This window comes from Tursiops truncatus, chromosome 7 (genome assembly GCF_011762595.2).
Source record: "Tursiops truncatus isolate mTurTru1 chromosome 7, mTurTru1.mat.Y, whole genome shotgun sequence".
Classification (NCBI taxonomy): Eukaryota; Metazoa; Chordata; class Mammalia; order Artiodactyla; family Delphinidae; genus Tursiops; species Tursiops truncatus.
This window is the reverse complement of record NC_047040.1, coordinates 72,972,305-72,995,109: the sequence shown is the minus strand read 5'-3', so window position 1 is coordinate 72,995,109 and position 22,805 is coordinate 72,972,305. Positions and strand designations below refer to the sequence as shown.

Genomic DNA, 22,805 nt, shown 5'->3' with positions numbered 1-22,805 from the left:
CAGTGTATATAAAAGTTATGTTTATACTATACTGTAGTAGTCAGTCTATTATGCATGCAAGAGCATTATGTTCAAAACATGTTTGTACCTTAATTATAAAATACTTCATTGCTAAAACATGCTAACCATCATCTGAGCCTTCAGTGAGTCATAATCTTTTTGCTGGTGGAGGGTCTTGCCTCGATGATGATGGCTGATGACTGAACAGGGTGGTGGTGGCTGAAGGTTGGGGTGACTGTGGCAATTTCTTAAAATAGGACAACAATGACGTTTTCTGTATCACTGAACTCTTCCTTTCACAAAAGATTCCTCTGTAGCCTGCAATGATGTTTGATAGCATTTTACTCACAGTACAACTTCTTTCAAAGTGGGAGTCAATCTGCTCAAACCCGGCTGCTGCTTCATTAACTAAGTTTATGTACTATTCTAAATCCTTTGTCGTCATTTCAACAATCTTCATAGCATCTTTACCAGTAGTAGATTCGATCTCAAGAAATCCCTTTCTTTGCTCATCCATAACAAGCAACTCTCCATCTGTTAGTTTTATCAGCGATTCAGATACATCTCCAGGTACGACTTCTAATTCTAGTCTTCTTGCAATTTCCACCACATCTGCAGTTACTTACTCCACTGAAGTCTTAAACCCCTCAAAGTCATCGATGTAGGCTGGAATCAACTTCTTCCAAACTCCTAACCCTACTCCTTCCCATGAATCACAAATGTTCTTCACGGCATCTAGAATGGTGAATCCTTTCCAGAACATTTTCAATTTACTTTGTCCAGATCCATCAGAGGAATCACCATCTATGGCAGCTATACCCTTACAAAATTCATGAGTTGCAAAATGGATGTTGTGTTAGCAGGCGTGAAAACAACATGAATCTCATCGTACATCTGCATCAGAACTCTTAAGTGCCCAGGGACATTGTCAATGAGCAGAAATATTTTGAAAGCAATCATTTTTTTTCTAAGCAGTAAGTCTCACCAGTGGGCTTCAATATTCAGTAAACCATGTTGTAAACAGGTGTGCTGTTTGTGCAGGCTTTGTTGTTCCATTTATAGAGTACAGACAGAGTAGACTGAGCATAACCCAAGGGTCCTAGAATTTTCAAAATGGTAAATAAGCACTGGCTTCAACTTAAAGTCACCAGCAGCATTAGCCCCTAACGAGAGTCAGCCAGGTATTGACTTGTCCTCTCTAGCTATGAAAGTCTTAGAAGGCATATTCTTCTAATAGAAGGCTATTTCACCTACACTGAAAATCTCTTATTTAGTGTAGCCACTGAAACTGTGCCCCACAGAATTAACAGAAGCTGATAACTACAGAAATTCTTGAACTTGTCTTACAGAAGAACAGACAAGGGATCACCTTGTTAAAACCCCTTTGCTTTTAAACTGTCTTCATTGATTGAGTTCATTTTAGTATTTTTTTTCTTTCTTTCTCTTTTCCTTGCTTAAGCTGCATACCTTCTTAGCTTCATACAGCCCAGCTGTTTTATAGGAACTTGAAGTCAGCTCCTGCCCAGTGTGAGCTGGCTGGGGACTGGATGGAACTATGACCCTAAAACTGGGCCTGCTCAGATGTCAGAGGGCTGGAAAATGCCACCCTCAGATCATGCTGTGTCTCCATTTTGAATATGCAGAATCATGTAGCACAACTTGGCTAACTGTTTGGCACAAGGGGCCTAGGTTTCAGCCTATCTTGGCTTTTCGACATGCCTTCCTCACTAAGCTTAATCACTTCCAGTTTTTAATTTAAAGTGAGAGATATGCGACTCTTCTTTCACTTGAACATTTAGAGGCTAAGGGTTATTAACTGGCCTAATTTCAATATTGTTGTGTCACCTGGAATAGGGATGCCCAAGGAGAGGAAGACAGATGGGGAAACAGCAAGTCGATGGGGCAGTCAGAACACACACAATGTTTATCAATTAAGTTTGCCGTATTGTATGAGCATGGTGCCAACACAATTACAATAGTAATATCAAAGATCACTGAACACAGATCACCATAATATAATAATAAAAAATTTTGAAATATTATGAGGATTACCAAGATGTGAAACAGAAACACGAAGTAAGCAAATGTTGTAAAAATCGCGCCCGATGCAGGGTTGCCACAAACCTGCAGCTTGTAAAAACCACAATATCTGTGAAGCACTATAAAGCAAAGCACAATAAAATGAGGTATGCCTGTAGTTAAAATAAATAAATAAAAGCTATGCAACTATTATACCCCAAGCCTTATTCATGATAGTCAAAAGGTGGAAACACACCAAATGTTCACTGAGACATGAACAAAACGTGGTTTAAAAAAAGTGGTATATAGGGGCTTCCCTGGTGGCGCAGTGGTTAAGAGTCCACCTGACACTGCAGGGGACACAGGTTCGAGCCCTGGTCCAGGAGGATCCCACATGCCACAGAGCAGCTAGGCCCATGCACCACAACTACTGAGCCTGTGCTCTAGAGCCCGCAAGCCACAACTACTGAGCCCACAAGCCACAACTACTGAAGCCCACATGCCTAGAGCCCATGCTCTGCAACAAGAGAAACCACCGCAATGAGAAGCAAATGCACCGCAACAAAGAGTAGCCCCTGCTCGCCACAACTAGAGAAAGCCCGGGCACAGCAATGAAGGCCCAATGCAGCCAAAAATAAAATAAATAAATAAATGATTTAAAAAATAAAATAAAATTAAAAAATTTAAAAAGTGGTATGTAAATACAGTGGAATATTATTCAGCCTTAAAAAGGAATGAAATTCTATACAAAAAGATTTTCAAAACCTGGGAAAAATAAAGAGATCAAAGGGATTCAAGAGAAAGTGACAAATAAAGACTACGAGCAAAGAAGATCCAACGTAGCATAATACTATAAAAGAGGTCCTTAGGGAAAAAATTAAAAGGGAGCATAATACTAACAATTATAATTTAAAAAATATCCTGAAATAAAATTAAATTTATATTGTGAAAGGTATACTGACCTAGAATGGCCAATATCAAGATCAAGTCCATAGGGCTTCCCTGGTGGCGCAGTGGTTGAGAGTTCGCCTGCTGATGCAGGGGACACAGGTTCGTGCCCCGGTCCAGGAAGATCCCACATGCCGCAGAGCAGCTGGGCCCATGAGCCATGGCCGCTGAGCCTGCACGTCCGGAGCCTGTGCTCCATAACTGTAGAGGCCACAACAGTGAGAGGCCCGCGTACAGCAAAAAAAAAAAAAAAAAAAAAAGATCAAGTCCATAAAACTACTATGTGTGATTCACTTTGTTATAAAGCAGAAACTAACACACCATTGTAAAGCAATTATACCCCAATAAAGATGTTAAATAAAAAAAAATAAAATAAACAGATATATAATTTTAAAAAAACTACTATGATTAGAAAAAAAAATATCGTTGGTACAATCAGGCAAAAGATCAAGTGATCATCAGGGAAATTAAAATCGGATTATAACCAGCCTTTGACATTTTATGCTAAGGAAAGTAAATGTAAATAAAGTATCTGATACTCAGGCAAAACGGACTTTCAACTATAAAGAACTCTGACAAACTGTTATCAACATTCAAGAATTCAGAAAATATTGTTTCCATGAGTAATTTCTGAAGATTTTTCTAGAAAACAGACAACCAAAATGAGAAGAAAGACACTGATATAAAGATTGGTGGCAATCAGTAAATACATATTTACTTATAGAACTAAGATTAAATTAGAGCTAAGAGAGAATATAATATTTACATAATCTTTGACAATATAAAGTAAAACTATAACAGAAGGAAAAAGAATATAAAGTGCATAGAATTTTTTATTGTTCTTGTTTTTATCATACTGGTATTTTATTCTAAGACTGTTTGTTGTGTGTAAAATGTGAGATAATGTAAATGAGTAATATATTCTATTTCTAACATTTTCGCTAAGGAATGTGAGCAGCCTCTAGGAGCTGGAAAAGGCAAAGAAACAGATTTTCCACTAGAGTCTCCAGATGGGAATGCAGCCCTGTTGACGTCTTGATTTTAGCCCAGTGAGACCCAAATCAGACTTCCAACCTTCAGAACAATAATAAATTTGTATTGTTCAAACCACTAAGTTTGTGGTAATTTGTTACAACAGTGATATAAGGTTAATACAAATTCCAAGCAAGAACCATACAGCAAAGCCCAGTCAACCCACAAAACCATGAAAGATAGTTTAAAAAAAAAAAAAAAAAAGTAGTTTTGAACCAGTAAGTTTTGTTAAAAAGCAATAGATAACTGGAATAGCAAGGAAGTTATCAAGTCTATTAAGTTGTCTTTAAAGAACCCATGAGCCTAACTGAAAAGACTTCCTTTGGGCAAGGAGGAGATAATTTGAGCAGCAATAAGGATAATACTTCAACAGATTGAAACATCAAATTCCTTTAAACCTATGACTTCATAAAGATACAACAAAACTGATCACCTTTGGATGATATTAGAAAGCCAATTCATTATTTTCAAACCTCATAAGTTAATGGGAAAAAAAAGGCTCAAACACTTAGCTTACATTTCTTATCTTCTCTACCAAATAGAGAAGAGGGAAATTTTTCTTCATATAAGGTTTCCACTAACAAAGAAGGAATGACTGAATTACAGAATTTCTAGCATGTAATCTATAATTAATTAATGGCTCTAGGCATTAAGAATTAGTAATAGCTAACATTAAAAAAAATGCTCAGATGACAGAACACAACAGTAAAATTAAGTTGTCTTGAAAAAAAAAAAAAAGAACCTAAATCTAACATAGCTTCTAAGTTCAACTACCAATTTATAGCACACACAAAGAACCCAGGACAGAGGAACATATTAAACTACACCAGGAGGACACCATCAAAAAACTCCAACATAAGAAATTCTGCATGTAAATATATTTGTTTTTTCAAACAAATACATTTCAAGGGAAAAAAACAAGGATGGAGGGGGAGGCCTATAGATTAAAGACACTCAGACATAATTTTATAACTAAAATATAGTGTTTAAGGATCTACCCTTGGGTGATTCAACAGTAAAGAAAGACAGCTAGAAGGTCTAATCCCAGAACTCTCCATCACTTAGAGATCAATGGAGATGGAGGCGTCAGCCAAGAAGATTGAGGAGTGACTAAAGAAACAGGAGGTAAAGCAGACTGGTGTCATAGAAGCCAAGAGAAGAACATGTTCCAAGATGGGGTGGTTGTCAACAGAGTTAAAGGCTGCCATGAAGTCAGTAAGATGAAGACTGAAAATGGTCATCAAATTTGTCAGTATGGAGTTCACTGGTGCCCTTGCTAAGAGCAGTGTCAGTGGAGGGTGAGGGCAAAGCTAGCTCAGAACGAGTGACAGTAACTAGAAAGTGAGAAGAAACCAAATATCTAGAGGCAACATTTTCAAGACGTTCACTTAAGAAGAGGAGCAGAGAAATAGCCTGGTGTCTAGGGGAAAATGTGGGGTTAATGGAAATCGATTTTTTAAGTGGAATTTATTTGAGCGTATACGTATGCTGAAGGAGAACTTGAAGACATAGGAGAGAAAGAGGGTAACCAAACAAGAGAAATTCTTGTGGAACTGAGAGGGGATGAAACCCAAATCACACATGGATTTCAGATTTATTTTATTTTGTGTCATTTAAAAAATACTGGTCAGGACTCACTAGATTGACTTAATGACCCACAGTTTGACAAACAACTGATCTAGGGCATATTATTTTACCTTCCTGAATCTATTTCCTTATCTGTAAAATGCGGATGACAATCTCATAAGGTTGTTATGATGGTCAAGTAAGACATTATATGTAAAGTACATATAGGGTACTGAGCACAGTTTGTGCTCAATGAATAACTATTATTAATACTATTTTTAAAAACAAAGAAAATTAATAAGGTCTGAGTCTGGGCATAGCCAGCATCTAGGCTGCTGCCCAAACCTCAACTAATATTTTCATCATAACCACAAGTATCAACTCCATGGTTCTCAAAATAGTGACACTACCTCCTGCTGTGTATCACCAGCTACTTGTATTTGTGTGATTGTTTAGAAATAGTAAAAAATTATGCTTGAGTTTTATTTGAAACACTTCCTTTCTATAAAATCATCTAGATATTTAATAGATAACATGGAAAATTTGATAGCATTCTGAATTTTAAAACATTCCTTCCAAACAACCATACAAATACATTTTTCCAAGCCAAAACAGATATCCTTATGCTTGAAATGCTATTTCTAATTTATTCTTACAGGCTAATTTGCAAAATCAAGTTGTTTGGATGATTGGTTTGCAGTAAACATGGTATACCAAATTGGCTTCTAAATTTAGAGAAAGGTTGAGTCTCCTCTTATAATAATCGAGAAATAATAGAAGTATTAATGATAATGAAATTTCCATAATTAAAAAACTCAAATTCTGAAATAACAAGCAGAAATGAACATTAGTAGGTAGTAGCAACATAAACTGTAATTTTTGCAAATGGTTATTTTGAGCTCTTTTTATGGCATAATGCAACCTCCAAAATTCCATTTACTAAATGACAATATATGTCCCATATGTGTCTTAATTAAGTTCCATAGTCTTTGGAGAATTTAGTACTATTAAACATAACAAAGATATTGGAAATAGTGCATAAAAGTCTAAGAATCATAAAAGAAAAAGTTGTTTTTAACAGATGCTATGATTTCTATGTCTGATATTTGAAAAAATTTTAGAAAGTAGTATTGTTATCCATATAAATGTATTCAAAGAAAAATCTTATTTATGTATAACGCGATTTGAGGATGAACTCTAGATTTTGAATACAGTAGACTCTGTATCCTTTCTTGGAGGTTTTTGAGGACCGATTTTTGGTAATATCTCCTTGGCATAAAATGTTTTATGAAGTCCAGCTTCTCGAAGTGCTAACTCAAAACGAAGTCTAGGGTCAGAAATTATCTGTAGAAATAAAATGATTTAAATAAATAGCATTTCATTGAAGTAAATTTTATCATTTAGTTCTGTATTTCCCCAAGCTGTGTAATTTGTTTTTACTGGATAGATGACTAGATGACAGTAAATTCTGTGTATACAGTGACTATATTCTGAACTTACTGAAAATATACAAACCTTTTTGACATTATCACTTTCCAGTATATCAGTGGTTTCCAACATAAGATGTACAGAATACTGTATACTAGATTAGTCAAAATAAAACATTAAAATTATTAAAAGATGGGATAAAAGATGCTTTCAGTACGATCATTGATTTGTTATTTATTGTTAGTTGTAATTATAAAATATAAACAACCATTGATTAAAATAAACCTAAACCACAACCTTGTAAATCTGTCTTTAAACAGACATTTTAATTTCTCCATCATTTGGAAATATGTAAATTAAGTTCAAACACATGGCCACTACTTGAAAAACAAAATCAATAGAACTTTTCTTCCAAGGCCAGATTTCTATTTCAAGCGGAACTAGAAAATGCTTCCATCAATCTGACTCTAAGGGGTATAGATATACGAGTAGTTCAATTTCCCTTTTCATTTATAGCTGATTGGACATTATTCCTCCTTCTATGAATATTAATGTCAACAGACACTGTTTGCAATGATAAGAAGGTGGCCACGTATGGCTTTCAGCTAATGAAACATTTTACATGAACTTGAAGTCTCCCTAGAGGATGGGATAATAAGCCATTGAAAGCAACCCCTCCTTCAAGGAGCTCTTACACTAACAGAGGTAAAAAAATGTACACAGGTAACTACAGTCCGTGGCAACATGTGACAGATGCTCCAAGAGTAGTAGAATACGGAGAGACATCTCCTGGTGCCAATGAGACTAGGATAGTCTCAGGTAAGGAGGACCACTTGAGCTAACTTTAAAGTTCAACTTACTCTTCTATAAAGCTGGGGATGGGGCTGGGGGAGGAAGAGAGATCAAGAAAGAAAGGCACATGCAAACTCAGAGACGAAATAGGTTAAGTTGGGATCGGGGTAATCTGGGTAGAGTACTTGGTACCATTGGGGAACACTGAAAAAGGACACTTCTAAGACTGGGACTTGAATTTTAAAGGCTTGAAGGCTATGCCAAGGAGTCTGGGGAGCTACTGAGGTTGTGTTTCTGTTTTCAGCATGGAACTAATATAATCATTGCTGTTGCATAATAAGATGCATCTGATTACAAGTTCAGGATAAATTAAGGTGGCAGAGAAAGAAGACACGGAAGCAGGGAGAGTGCTTAAGAATCGACTACAATTATCTAGACATGAAATAATAAATGCCTAAAATTGGCTGGTAGCAAGGAAGAGAGAACTGTCCAAAACACTATGAAGGGAAGAATCAATAGAACTTGGCAACTGATCAATACAGGGACTAGGGGCAACGATGCATATGTCAGGAATAACACTGAGATTTGTGTCTGAAAAGCAACGTATTTGAGCCTTAGACCTAGGTTTCTCCTCTTTTGCTCCAAGAGTCTCCCTGGTCACTCTCATCCACTTTGAAGCATTCATGCTCCACCTGTGTGCTGTTGACGTCCTCATTATCTCCAGGATTCACCTTTTTTCCCCCCAGCTCCAGAACTGTGAGTTTTAAAATGTTTTCATAATTCTGTTTTTTTCAATACGTATCAAGTGAAATGAAGATCTCCCTCACATACTGACTTCCATTTCCCCAATTCTCCTACCCAGATGAAGCCCATCAGTTTCCTGTAAGTGCGTATTAGACATCTTCAACCTAAACCTGATATGAACAAAATAAATGCTCTCTCCCTAAGTCTGCTTTTCCTTCTGAATTCTTATATGGTTAATGGCAGCACCACCTAATGATTATAATTTACTGAATTATTACTAAGTGCCAGACAATATTCTAGGCAATTGACATTTATTATACTAATCCTCACAAGAACCTTACAAATTGTTTTACAGATGAAGTAAACAAGACATAAAGATGTTAATAGCTTACACAAGTTCACACAGCCAGTAAATTGTGGATGTGGATTTCAATCCAAAATGCAGGCTCTTCTCAATATCACTCACTGCCTAGTTTAGAATCACCCTCACTCATTATCCCCCTCCTCTTCTCAGCCAGAGCCATCCATGCCCCTGCCAGGCCACCCTCCCCCTACTCCATGCCACTTCTATGAGAGCTCCACCATCTTCAAAGGACCTGACTCCACCTCCACCAATTTTCCATTCAGGACACATTGCTATAACATAAAGCTGATTATATAATTCACCTGCTTCGAAGTCTCACCTCTGCTCACAGGATAAAGGTCAAAAGTCTTAGCAAGTAAGATCTACTATACTTTTCACAGTCTGACCGGAATTTATGTCTCCAGTCTCATCCCCCAGCACCCACCCTTACCATGTACCTTACACTGAACACATACCGGTAAGGGTCACCCTCTTCTGCTTGGTGAAGCACTTATTTCCTCAGCCCAGGTACCTGAAAGCTTTTCAGCTTCTGATTTCAATTCTTTGTAAGCCCAACTGCCCTCCCTGCTTTGGATTCTGGAGATACCTGTGCATTTTCTAATTAATCCCTCTCCCTACACCCACCCCTCTCCCCAATCCAGTTTTGCTGTTGTTTGTTTTTAACTTAAATTATCTGGAATGAATTCTGTCACTGCTGCCAAAATTCCTCAACTAAGACGGAGCTTAGTTTCCCCTTTTCCATTTCTCTGACTTCCCATTCAGGGCTGCCCGTTCATTCCCTTCCTCTTGAGCTGCAGCCCTTAGCCAGAGGCAATCTCACCCTAGTGGAGTTATTCCCATGCATGCTACTTTCCTTCCCAACGCCAACTCCCCTGCTCACTTCCTCCACACAGGACAAGTTTATCTTGCTCAGGATGCAGCCCTGGCACCAGCTCAGTGCCAGATACAGTATATGTTCCATAAATATTTGCCCAATTAATATGTGTATTGTTCATCTTTTTATTCCCTAGCAAAGTATGCAGCACATAAATGAGGCACACTCGATTTATTTGTCAGTGAGTGAATGGATGAAGTTTCCTGCTTTTTAAATAATTAAATAAGCATTTAGCTTTTCTTAGATTTGTAAAGTTAACAACTACTTTCTCCCTTAACTTCAGTGATATCCATTCATTCATATGTCCTGGCTCCTCTTCCATCCATCCATCTAAAAAAACTTTAAAAAAATCCTTTCTCAGCTATAGAAACAGATTAAAATGATTCAGAAGTTCCTAGAAACAGTTAAATAACCTCTTACTACCTTTTCCCACAGCAAATGTTTCATCATTAGCTCTGATACATTATTTTCTGTTCATTTTAATTTCAGAAAGCTTCCCTCTGCTTTGTCTTATCAGTATCATTAGTTGTTTCTTTAATAGGGTTTATGTTATGCATTAACAATTCTGAATATGATAAATATTTAAACAAAATACAGTATTAACACAACTTTAAAATTTTATAAAATTATTTTTTAGATTAAAATAATTTTCAATGACAACATTTTTACATAAAGTGTTTTGTTCTATGGTCACCTATCAACTATTTTATATTAAGAATTGTTCAGTAATTATGTGCTCTCATTTAGAAATAAAAATTATGCTAATATGGATGGTATTTAAATGTAAATATTGAAAATAATTTGTAACCCAAAACACACACTTCTACAATTCTTATCATCATGGCTTTTGCATCAATCGTGCTAATTTCCATAATTACCTGCTGTTCATTATATGTATTCAATGTGAACAGTGGCTTTTGAAGAATAAATTCTTCTTCGATTCCAATACCCATCCTCGCTTTTGATGCCATTGTGTCTGACATCATTCTAACAGGATCAAATTGAGCGACAATAGCAACCTAAAAGAAGAATAAGCATGGCTACTTGGAACAAGATATAAGCAAAATGCTTCTGGGCAACATTATTAATGATAATGTCCATTAAAGTCAAGAAATTTTATTAAAGATTACATAATTACAGTTATGATTAAATTTAGATAAAAATTTCTTTTTCATCCAAAGTCAAGGGAAATTTTATATAGAAAACCCACATATTCAACCACCTTGAAAGTAACCAAAAGTAGAAAACATTAATTTTTAACCACTAGCAATCTATGGCCATGGTAACAACCCCATGAAGCTTTCTAGAAAGTTTAATCTGATTAAGCTGAATCTAGAGCATGTCATTTATGGGTAAAGTCATGTGTGTTGGCATTATTCAGCAAGACGGGTGAGTTTTCATTGTACCAGGCAACTAGATTTCCAGGGACTGTTAAAAACCATTGTTTCCCCTTCCAGTGAAAAACTGCAGAGTCGTTTCAACCCAAATGCCCTTGTCCTTTATGATAATTGAAATTGTTCAAACCTGTATCCTAATGAAAAGAAGCCACTAATTTTGTAAATTATATGCACCATTAATAACACCTGCCTGTTAATTCCTAAAGTCAAGAATTAGCATTAAGAAAATGGCATTTTTAATGCCATTTAGAAATTGTAATGACATAACTGGGGGTTGAACATACTTTAATTATTATAGGTTTCCTAGCCAAAATGTCTTTTACTGTAGTTCTAAACACTGATTACAGATAACGGGCACAGATATTTCCTCTTTCAAAGGGCTCACAGATGGAAAGAATCCTAATCATATGGACTCTGTAGTTATCAAAATTATATTTTGAACAAGAATGTGTTTAGTAAGAGTGACATTAAGTTTTGTCTCCTGAAGACCATGGTATATCACTATTTGCTAATGATTAAATAATTTAAATTTTGTTGAATCTAAGATGACCAGGACTTAAATTCAAAGTATAGGAATATATTTCTATAATCTATTTTATAAAAGATGATATAATAGTTGTATGCATTTACACTTCCTCTTTACTAAATATTTCATTTAACTAGACTTCCTTGGTATGAATCCAGTTTGACATTTACTAGCTATGTGACTTTGGGGAACCTCTGGGCCTCCTCAGTTTTCTATGAAGTAGGAATAATAATAATTCCTACATCATAGGGTTGTGGTAGAGATTAAATGAGGTAAAACCTAAAAGGTAAAAGCATTTAGAAGAGTAATGTGAATGCACATTACTACAAACTTGTGAAGTAGGTACTATTATTATGATTCCCATTTTTCAGAGGAAGAAATGAAGCTTAGGGAGGTTAAAACCTAAGTTTTCTCTGTCAGTAAGTAGTGAACCAGGTTGTACCAGTTTTGAAGGACACCAGAGGCCAAGTTCTTACCCAAGATTCTATACTGCCTTCACTGACAGAGAAGAGAAACCAGACAGTCATTTCCTATCAGCTGGGAAATGGTGTCAATGAAGACTTTAGAGCTTGTGAGTTGAGCTAATCACTTTCAGGTTAAAAACTATGAAAAATTACCAAGTAGAACTATTTTATTACATTTCCCAAGGTCTTAAATTCTTGCTCTTGCCGACTACTACCTTCGGAACTTTTGCCTACTTTTACGAGCCAAAGCAATGGGAGACTTTTATTTCTCCACAAAAACAGTATTTTTATAAAGTGGTTTTTAACCTGTTTGTTGACTGTGGGATGTTTCCAAACAGAGGTTCCTACCCTAGGGAGGATTATCTTGCTCAACCTCCACCACATTTTTTCGAGGAGAGTAAAATCCTTCGGCTAGATGCAGAGTTTCACTGCTGTACATGGATACTATTCAGCTTATAAACTAGAGGTAATATGGATGCATTTAAATCTTGGGAGAGCTATTTTAAAGGTGCTGATAAAATTCTTTTAATACACTAAGAAACTGGAAATGGTTCAACATAAATCTAATTGCTCCCAGCAATGAAGACCAGTGTCCCAATTTGGGAAAGTTACATTTTATATAGCAGATGTCATGAACTAAGCCCTAGTAATAATGTTATTAAGAGCACTTAGAAACATTTTTTTAAACCACCCATGAAATTTTCCAAATTAAAAACACCTGTTTCCTCAGGGCTTCTATTCGCTTCTCTCTCTCTGCTTCTTCAAGTGCTTCTTGAAGGGTCACTTCTTTTTTCTCCATCAAACGCTTTTCCAATAATTCTCGTCTATATTTAACCCTTTAAAAATAATGCACAGGAAAGTTAGGAAAACATCATGATAATGGAGATTACGTGGATGGGTGCATAGGGACAGAAGGCAACTCATAAGTGACATCACTGTCATACTGTTTTTACTTGCTTTTGGTTGATTTCTCATATCAAAACAATAAAGGATGCTTGTATAAAATACAATTTATAATAATTCTAATAACAATCATAGAACTGCAGGTCATGGGGCAGGAAAACATGGGGTAAAATCAAATCTATCTCTTTCTTCATTAAAATCTTTGTATGAAATGTCATCTGATAAGTTCTAACACAATTTGAGATGTTAAAAAGGCTATATTACTGATTAAATATACATAATTTTAGAAACACTGGTAAATAAAATACTAGAATAATATGCCCAAAGTATCTCAATTACTAGACTTTAAACCAAACTCTATACTGTTATTCATAACTATGTGTGTGTGTGTGTGTGTGTGTGTGTGTGTGTGTGTGTGTGTGTTAAGAAACTTTGAAAACTGCACTTTGACTGTAGATGGCAGCAAAAACATGACTTTCCCTTAGCATTCTGTTTCCATCCCCCTTAACAGCAGATATTAAAACGGCATATTTAAATATCTGTTTTAATACTCCCAGGTTCATTTGGGTCTCCTCGGCTGCTTTTTCAGGCAGCCTCCCTAACCATCTTCTTTGTAGAGATAAGATTTGTCATTTCAAAAACAGTAGGCACCTGGGTTCTCGAGGGAGTAGGTGGCCGTTGCCTCTGTCTTCTATCATAAACGGTTTAGATTTAACTTCCTCTATGGCATCAGTCACAAATGTGCTTTACCCTTAGCGCGCACACCTGCATTTTCCATGGATATCCCTTCGCTAGACCCTTTTTTATTCTGAATCCCGACATTTACTGAGGTGTTCACTAGGCACCAAGTCTTGTGCTAAGGGCTTTACCTCTCTTAGCTCAATTAGACATCACATGTTGGGGTACCTCTATTGATCCCACGTTAGGATATCACTATTGATCCCATTTTAAAGATAAAGAAATGGAGGCATAGACAAGTGACGTAAATTGTCCAAGCTCTCACACTCAGTAAATGGCAGAGCCTGAGGTCAAACCCAGGCAGACTGGCCCCAGGGCCCATGCCTACTCCTCACCCTCTCGCCTCCACGCAACTACCCACTATGCTCTTCTCTCTTCTCCTCCTGACAACCCCACTCACCTCACTGACTTATGTGTGCCAAACCCTGTGCTAGATATCGAAAGCACACTGAGAAAACGACTGTTCTTAAACAGTTTGTAGTTTAACAGAGACACAGACAAGCCCAAGAACTAAACAAGGTATACAGTGTCTTCAGAGAGGTATAAATAAGGTCCACTGAGAATTCAGAGGAAGGTGCGATGACTACTTGCTGGGCTGTGAGAGAGACTGGTGAGCTTCAGCAAGAGCTCTTTAGAGGAGGCAGCAACTGAGCTGGGTCTGGAGGACTAGAATTTGCAGAGGCCAGGAGACACGGTGGCCGAGGTGGGACAGAGCAGGAGCCGGAATGGGGGTGAGTCCAGGGAGGCACTCGTATTCAGGCTCCTGCACGTGCAGCGCTGGCATCCAAGAGTGGGCGACTTCTTCAGTTTTGCACCCCCGGGGGCCTCACTTGCCCCACCTCGTCACAGCCCTGAGCAGGAAAGGGTTCATGGTGGCTAGAACAGAGAAAGTGGATGAGCAGTGACAGAGAGGCCAAGAAAAGCACTGGAGGGCTGAACCTGGTAGTTACATGGTTCCCTCAATGATTTGCTCCCGGGGAGGAAACCCTCTTTAAAATCAGGTTGCTCCTGAGGCTGGCACTGAAGAAGGTGCTCTGGGAAAGGAGAGAAGGGAAGCAGGCAGCAGATGTTTTTCGAGGACAAAACCCAGAATGGGGTTTGGAAGGAAGATCCTAGCCTCACAGCCTGATGGCTGTGGCTGTCCTCCGCCATCATCTCCCATTTCAGGAGTCAGTACAGTCAGCTACATGGATTAAAGAATCTGAAGACCAGATTGCTCCCCTTCTTTGCCGCCTCCCTGTCATGGAAAGCTCTATTTCTCTTTCCTTCCACGTTCACTAAGGCATGACACAACCTCCCTAATGAGGTTCTACTCAGTTTAAGCACTGAGTACAAGCTAAGTGAACTACTGTGAAGGTTCAATTAAAAGACACCCTGGGATTTGACAATTACCATATGTTAATTCTCAGAACTTTTGAAAAGTTTCTCTTCCTCTGGATGTATAGGCTGCTTTGTCTGCAGTGAAGTTTTGGCTGCTTTGTGGGAAAGTAATAGTTGTTTTATTTGGAGGAGCTTGACTAGTGAGGAAGAGCTTGCAGAGTGAGGCATCTGAGGCTGTGTGGTAAAGAAAGCTGGCTCATGCTTTACTGTGAGGCTCCCTCATTGCTTCAACAAAAATTTGAGCACCTCTCTGCATCCATCACTGTGCTAAGCACTGGAGATACGATTTCAACACAGGAGACACACTCCTGTCCTCACAGAAGCGACCATATAATGCCGATACAAAGACCCAGGCAATTATGACACAGGGGGACTCTTGCTCTGATGGGACAATGGGGCAGAGGTCATGGGAGAGGTACCTTTGCCAGACTTGGGGCATTCAGGGGAGCATCCAACAGGAGGTGGTCTGAATTTCAGATCTAAAAAGGGAACAGGAACTCTCCAGATGGGGAGAGAATAGAAAGAATGTTCTAGGTAGAAAAAAAGAAATGGCAATATGAAGGCCCAGAAGGTGGAAGAGCACGGTACTTTTGAAGAACTGAAAAATATTTGGAATGACCAAAAATGAAAGATGTAAGGTGAGGAGTGCCAAGAGCTGAGGCTGGGGAGGCAAGAGAGGCCAGACGGCGGGGGCTTTGCAAGCATGAGGGCTTTGATCAGGGCAATGGGATCAGAAAGCTCTCTCCTATAATATGGAAGATGGATTGCAAGGAAGCAAGACCAGAGAGAATTATCCAGATGCAAGTTGATGGTTTCCTGAATTAGGGCAGAGGGAGGGGTGCTGGTGGGAGTTAGAGAGAAGACATGTATTTAAAATTTATGTAGAAAATAGAATAAGTAGGAATCGTTAGTGTTTTTTATGGGAAGAGGGGAGAGGAAGTTAAGGTTTCTGTCTTGCATGATGAACAATGGCATCCCTCACTAAAACTGGGGACTTAGAGAAACCAGGAAGAGAAGGAATCAGGTTCAGTTTAGACATAGATCTGCTGTTGTAAGATCTAGGCTGGAGCAGTGGATGCCGATCTTTATCAATGGCATGGGATTGAGTCCGAGGGACAGATGGCACCAGCCAGGAAGAGACTGTAGAGTAAGAAGAGAGGCAGGCCTTGCATTGGTTCCCAAGGAAACAACTTTTTTCCCTTCTTTTCTATATATATTTTCAGTATTTATAAATTTTATATCATTCATTCATTCGTTGGCTGGGTGCCCATTCTGTGCCAAGCACCGTTCTAGGGTGGGTGATCCATGCTGATTAAAACAAAACAACCCGGCTCTCATAGAGTTTCAATTCTAGACATATATATTTATTCATCTATTTAGAAGTTTAATTTCTTTTCAAAAGGTGGGGGATATTATCAGTTTAATTTCCCCACTCTGCTACAACCCAAGGAAGCAACTTTTAAGAAAGGGGCAGAAGAGGAGGAAACTAAGAGAATGAGGAGAAATGGTGGCAAAGAAGCAAAGGAAGATGGGAACAGCAATGTCACATGCTACAAATCAGTTATAATATCAGATAATCATTGGATTAAATAACAGGGAGCCATTGGCGACCTCGGCATTAGAGAGGTGACTGAAGAATTAGCGGGAGATAAGGAAGTAAGAGGGAGCAGAGACAACCCCTTCAGTAAGACTGATGCCAACGGGGAGGAGAGAGGCAGGGCAGTGCTGGAGGAAGCTGATCACAGTTGCATTGGCTCCAAAGTGATGATCAAGATGACTCTGACTACCATGAAGATTGGCCAAGGGAAGATTTCAGGAAACAGACACACTCAAATTCTTCATTCTTAGAGATGTTATCGTTTAAACTCAAATAATAATTCACTGTAAAGGGGGAAGCTCTTGGTACATCTTTCTTTTCCCAGTCTGGATAGAAAAATGTCTTTGCCTAAAGAGAAGTGATGCAGAAAAACTCCTGGGAGAAAGCCAAATACTCACATATTCATGGGGAAAGAAAATAGCAACACAGTAAAGTCAATCATTTGGAAAATTTTCCACATAAATACCTTCAGCCATTTGAGGTAGCAGCTTTTCTCCAAATTAAACTGTTGCTATGAAAGTCAATGTCAGGAAGTGGCAAAACTCAATAGTCTTTAAGCTCTGCACTGAATTCCCAAACAGGAATCCTAGGTTCTTCTCTCAGTCTGTTTTATGCTCCTTGAGTTGACGAAGGTTGAGAGTGCGGCAGAGGAGGCCTTTTCCACTCCTCTTGGGGAAGGAGAAGCATCATACTGTTCAAAAGCAACAGCTGCTGCAGAATCAGGCACAGCATTAACAATAATCTGAAAAGGATTTTGTTTAAGCCTCTGGACCTGAGTGTAGTTGAAGGGACAAGAAGCTTTCATGTAGAAATGGAGAATTTTTGTATAATTTTGGATAATATTTATGTGTGTATTGCACTCTAAGAGATGAGTATACAAATGCAAATGGTTTGGAAACACCACGAACTTCAGTAACAGCCTCCCTTTGCTTTAGTGAAACTTCAGTAAGAACTGGGCAAAATATTAAGTACAAAATCTTGACCTCCCTCCTATCTGGAGACACAGGTAACTTCAGTCTAAAAGGAAGCTACAGCAAACAAGAGGGGAAAAAAGACTTCAGAATAATTGCTGGTAGTGGGAGGTTCTACCGTTTTTGTTTTTTTTTTTTTTAAACTTATGCAGTAAATAAAACAGCATTAACAACACATCTTAATTAGATTAACCAGTATGGAACTCCCATCAAAAATGTTTCAGGGAAGTAATCTGCCCTACTGAATTAGAGGCAGTTTCTAAACAAATCTGCTACTTCATTTTTAGGTGATGTGGCTTACTCAACATTGAACAAGAAATCTTTAACAGGCACACACTGGAGGTGCTATTGCCACAGGGGTCTGAGCAGCAGCAGCAGCATGGTGAACCTGTTTCTGCCTGCTGGGAAATCCCGTTTTGGCTTAAACCCCACTCAGAAAGTTTTGCCCACCAAGCAAAGAGAACCTCTCCGTGAGCTCTAGGGAACTCCAACAGGGAAGAGTGCGCAGATCAAAACATAGGCAGGCCAGGTGGCAGCACCTGTCCAAAGGTGGAGGTCTGGGGGAGAGGAGGTGGAGAAGCCAGCCCAGAGAAAAGAAAGGAGATAACATAACCAGTGCCGGTATCGCGCCTCTAACCATCCGGGTGATGAGACTCGACTCAGTGGGTGTTCTGGCTAAGGGCCTAAGCAGAGACCAGTTCCTGCAAATGTAATGTGAATCCTGATACAAAGCAGTGACATCCTGGTACAGATCAGCATGGGACAAGAACAAAGAGGATTCACAGAGAACCCACAGAACCACAAGGAGATGAACTCCCGCCAGCCCCAGAAAAAGATACTATTCTTCTGGCTCAGAGCGCTTACTGGTTCCTTTGTGCCGTGTAAAGGCAAGTTCCTATTGGAACTCCAGTCTTTAATTGATTAATTCAATTAGTCAACAGAGTTACTTGAGCACTTACTATGTGCCAAGCACTGCCCCAGGTGCTCAGGATAACAATAGTGAAAAATAAAAACCAGACAAGATCCCCCCTCTTAAATCTTACATTATTTGTGGGTTATTCTATATAAGCATGCTTAAATTAACATCCTAGTAAAATACATTAAATTGTTTTAATAAATTATTTTTGAATTTATCACAGAGTCCTAAATTAAAGAGCTCCTTCTTATATTGCTCTAAAGCGACAGTTCTCAACTGTGACTATCATTGGAATTATCTGAACTTAGAAAAAGTTCTGATGCCAGGGCCCCACACCACTCTAATTACATCACAGTCTGGTTCGGGGGCTCCAGCATCGGTATTTTGTTAAAAGTTACCCAGGTGATTCTAATGAGCAGTCTGGTCTGAGTGCAGCACCACCTGGCCCCTTGGGTCCCTAATTTGCGCTAATGTCAGGATCACCTGGAGGGCTTGTTGAAGTGCAGATTGCTTGATTGCCTCCAGAGTTTCTGATCCAGAAGCAGTGAGGCGGGGTCTGAAAATCTGCATTTCTAAGAAGTTTCCAGGTGATGCTGGTTCTGCCGGTCTGGGGACCACACTTTGAGAACTACAGCAAAGACAAATATTTTGATTAGAGGGACTCTACCTGCCTACTGTTAACAAGACAAAACCAGATACAAATTACTACCCAGATAGGGTTTCTTATTTACGGTTGCATGTGCTAAATAGTTATATGCCTCAGGATTGACCCACACTAGAAGTTCCTGCTTTCATGTTACTGACGTTCAAGAGCAGAATCCTTAATTTGTGTCATATTTTAGATTCCACATATAAGTGATGTCATATTCCACTGTATATATATATATATATATATATATATATATATATATATACACCAAATGTTCTTTATCTATGAAACAGAAAGAGACTCACAGACATAGAGAACAGGCTTGTGGTTTCCAAGCACGGGTGAGGATGGGGGAGTGTTCGATTGGGAGATTGGGATTAGCAGATGCAAACCATTATATAGAGAATGAATAAACAACAAGGTCCTACTGTATAGCACAGGGAACTATATTCAATATCCTGTGATAAACCGTAATGGAAAAGAATATGAAAAAGAATGTTTATGTATATGTATGACTGAATCACTTTGGTGTACACCAGAAACTAACACAACATTGTAAATTAAGGGTCCTTCAATTTTAAAAAAGAGCAGAATCTTTCAACCCCATCCCACCCCCATGACCCTAACACACATGGATGACAGGTTCCCTCAGTGGCAGTGGTCCGCCCCGGCTTGGGTCAGTGTCAGTGATGGGTAGTTGCAACAACGGCTGTTACTGAACCTCTTTCTTTCCCTCCAGGGGACAAAACAGTGGTGTATCCTGATGACGGTTGAAAACCTCAGACTCCTGGTGATATTTAAAGGGTCTATTCAGTAAAATCAAAAAAGGAAGAAACAACTTGAAAGCATTTCCGCTATGAGCCACTTCCCTTGGGAATAGTTCTTGCAACTCCAGGGGGGTAAATATTTTTCATGCTGGAAGTGAAAACCCATAAATAAGAGTCATGTACATTTTCCTGTTGGTTGTAATCAGTTCCAACCTAGCCATCTGAGTTCACCTGAGTTAGAAATGCAGAGATATAAACAGCTGTGAAACAAGGATTTAAACCTGGGAATCCAGAATATAGGACAAGATGTGAGGAGAGGGTTACTGAAAGAATGTTGCAAATATCGTATTAGCCCTTGCCTCAAGTTAGTGCAGAAAGACATTTCTGCCACATTTATCCTCCTCTTTTCGAACTACTCCTAACCCTTTCCATCTAGTTTTCAGTAATCCTTTTATACCCTCACATAGCCTCAAAAATTTCCTAGAATACTCCTTTCCAATAGCATTTCAAGTAGGGTACAAGAAATAAAAGATGCATTGTCTATCGGGAATTAAAAGCAATAATAAAAGCCGGTCTTCTTTTTTCTTTTTAATCACCATGCATCAGCAACTCTAAACAAAGTTAGTGATAAAAACTCCCTCCACTGGAGCATGCAGCCCCATCTCACTGACTCTTGGCTGCTCCTTTCAAATGTTTCCCTTAACTGAAAACCAGTGCTTCCCAGGTGATCCTACTTCCATGGTTACCCTTTTACAATGGTGAGGGAAGAAGGCTAGCATTTTCCTGGCTCTCCAACAATTCCAGAAAAGTTTTATCCATTGACTTGGGTTAGACTATCCTCTTTCTAATAGGGTTCTTGGGATCAACTACTGGCTTCCCAGGTCACTGCCCGACATTTCCTGAGGGTTATTCAAAACTCCACTCTTACAGTTCCTTGATTCCCCAGCAGCATTTGCTTCTCCCCTGCTTCAACAGCCCACTCCTTAGACCAAACTTGGAGCTTGGCATCACCTATTGAAACTGTGGGTAATCATTTTCAAATCCATTTCACCTGCTTTCACTAATCAAGGTCATTTTAAGACTTGCATGTTCTCCAAGCTGCACAGAGCCTATACAATAAGATGTTTACCTGAGTTGCTTTCTGGGAACTAGGAGTCAGCTGTGTCTAGCTCAGCTGAGCTGGTTAAGACTGGATAGGACCACCAACCAACCCTCCAACTGAGCATGCACGAGTGTCCGCTAGGTGACCTTTTGATGTCAGCGAGCTGAAAACTCCACCCTCAGATCGTGCTAAGCATCTCCATTTTTGAACATGCAGAGGCCTGTAGCTTAGTTACACCTGAGCAGAACGATGATTGCTGCACCTTTTTCCAACCAACTTTCCCCATGCTCCATACACCTCAGACCATCCTGCTGCTTTATTCTTTATCCCACAAATACCCGGAGCCCCTTGCCTCTGGGGAAGGGGCTCTGAGACTTTTTCTCCTGTCTCCTTACTTGGCTGCTTAGCTAATAAACGCTCTCTTTGCTGCACACCTCTGGCTTCTCAGCGTTTTGCCTTGCTGCCTGTCAGGCAAAACGAACCTGGTCTGGGAACACCATTTCCCTGCCAAAATTTTACACTGAGGGATTCTGTTCTGACTCCAATCTCTAGGGTCACCACATATACTGATGAAGGCTGCATGCTGCATAACCCTAGGAATGGACTGCCTTCCAACCTCCCATCCTTTTTACGTTCACTCATTTAACCTTACTCAACCTGCTACTACTTTAGCTTATCAGGCTCTCCATTTCTCAACAATATTTATGAACTTTGTGCCAGGCACTGGGCTAGGTCTTTCCCTCATGAAGTTTACTGTCATTCTACCTCTTCCTTTTCTCCCAGGCTATGAGGCACAATCAGATTTTACTTAAGTCTCTCTCCAGCTTTGGATCGATGGGCATATCTCTTCAAAGGCATTATCATTAATACTCTTTTATTGTCTTCTTTTCTTTCCACATCTGCTCTGACAATTTCCAACCCTCATTCTTTATTGAATTTGTTATATATTTGTGAGGTTTGAACCTTACCTAGACATTTAACACTCCTCCAGAATGATTTTATTTACCTCAGCTGCTTGATAGTCTCCCTCTTAGCAGAGAACCTCACCTCCTACTTTACTGAAAAGAAAAGGCCATAAGTGTTCACTTTCCCTACCATGCTTTGTTCACTTCCAATCTTGTCAAGACTCATCTTTATTCATCCTTTCCTCCTTAAACCTGGGCTCTTAAATACCATAAACCTAGTCGTCTCTAGGTCCTTGCTCCAGAAGTAAATCTTTTACTTTCCTATTTCTTCAGTCCTTTTCCCCTCCACGGTTCCTTTTCTTCTGCACACAAACTTCTTCAAATGGGGAAAATACATATCTCTCAACTCTCTCTTTTCAGCTACCGTCCTCTTTTTCCCTTCCCGGCAAAATTTCTTAAATGGAGTAGCCATACTTTGTCTCTAATTCTTTCAGTCTGATTTAGTCCAAACCCCCCTGCAGTCTGGCCTCTGACCTTTCCACTCTGTGGAAACTGCTCTCACCAATGCCTCCAAATTGTAAACTCAGAGCCTCCTTTTAAAGCTCCTCTGACTTGACCTAACAATGCCTGGTACTGATGACCACCTCCTTCATGAATGCACATCCTATTTCTGACTGCTTTTCCTCATATTTTACTCGCTCCTCCTCATCTGTCCACCCAAGT

General features: G+C 39.1%; 1 protein-coding gene across 8 annotated transcripts in view; it reads right to left on the bottom strand.

Moving 5' to 3' along the window:
• CCDC148 (coiled-coil domain containing 148) overlaps positions 1-22,805 on the bottom strand; it is a 339,783-nt gene that overhangs the window by 59,728 nt on the left and 257,250 nt on the right. For 5 of the 8 annotated variants that reach the window (XM_033860161.2, XM_033860162.2, XM_033860163.2 and 2 more), the window contains 3 exons: positions 12,873-12,990; positions 10,646-10,786; positions 4,252-6,909 (listed from right to left, as the gene is read on the bottom strand). In XM_033860161.2, the coding sequence (XP_033716052.1) occupies positions 6,763-6,909; positions 10,646-10,786; positions 12,873-12,990 (406 nt within the window). In that variant the 3' untranslated portion in view covers positions 4,252-6,762. Of the gene's footprint in view, positions 1-4,251; positions 6,910-10,645; positions 10,787-12,872; positions 12,991-22,805 lie in introns of those variants that run through there. The other 3 variants (XM_073807692.1, XM_073807693.1, XM_073807694.1) reach the window with 1 other exon arrangement.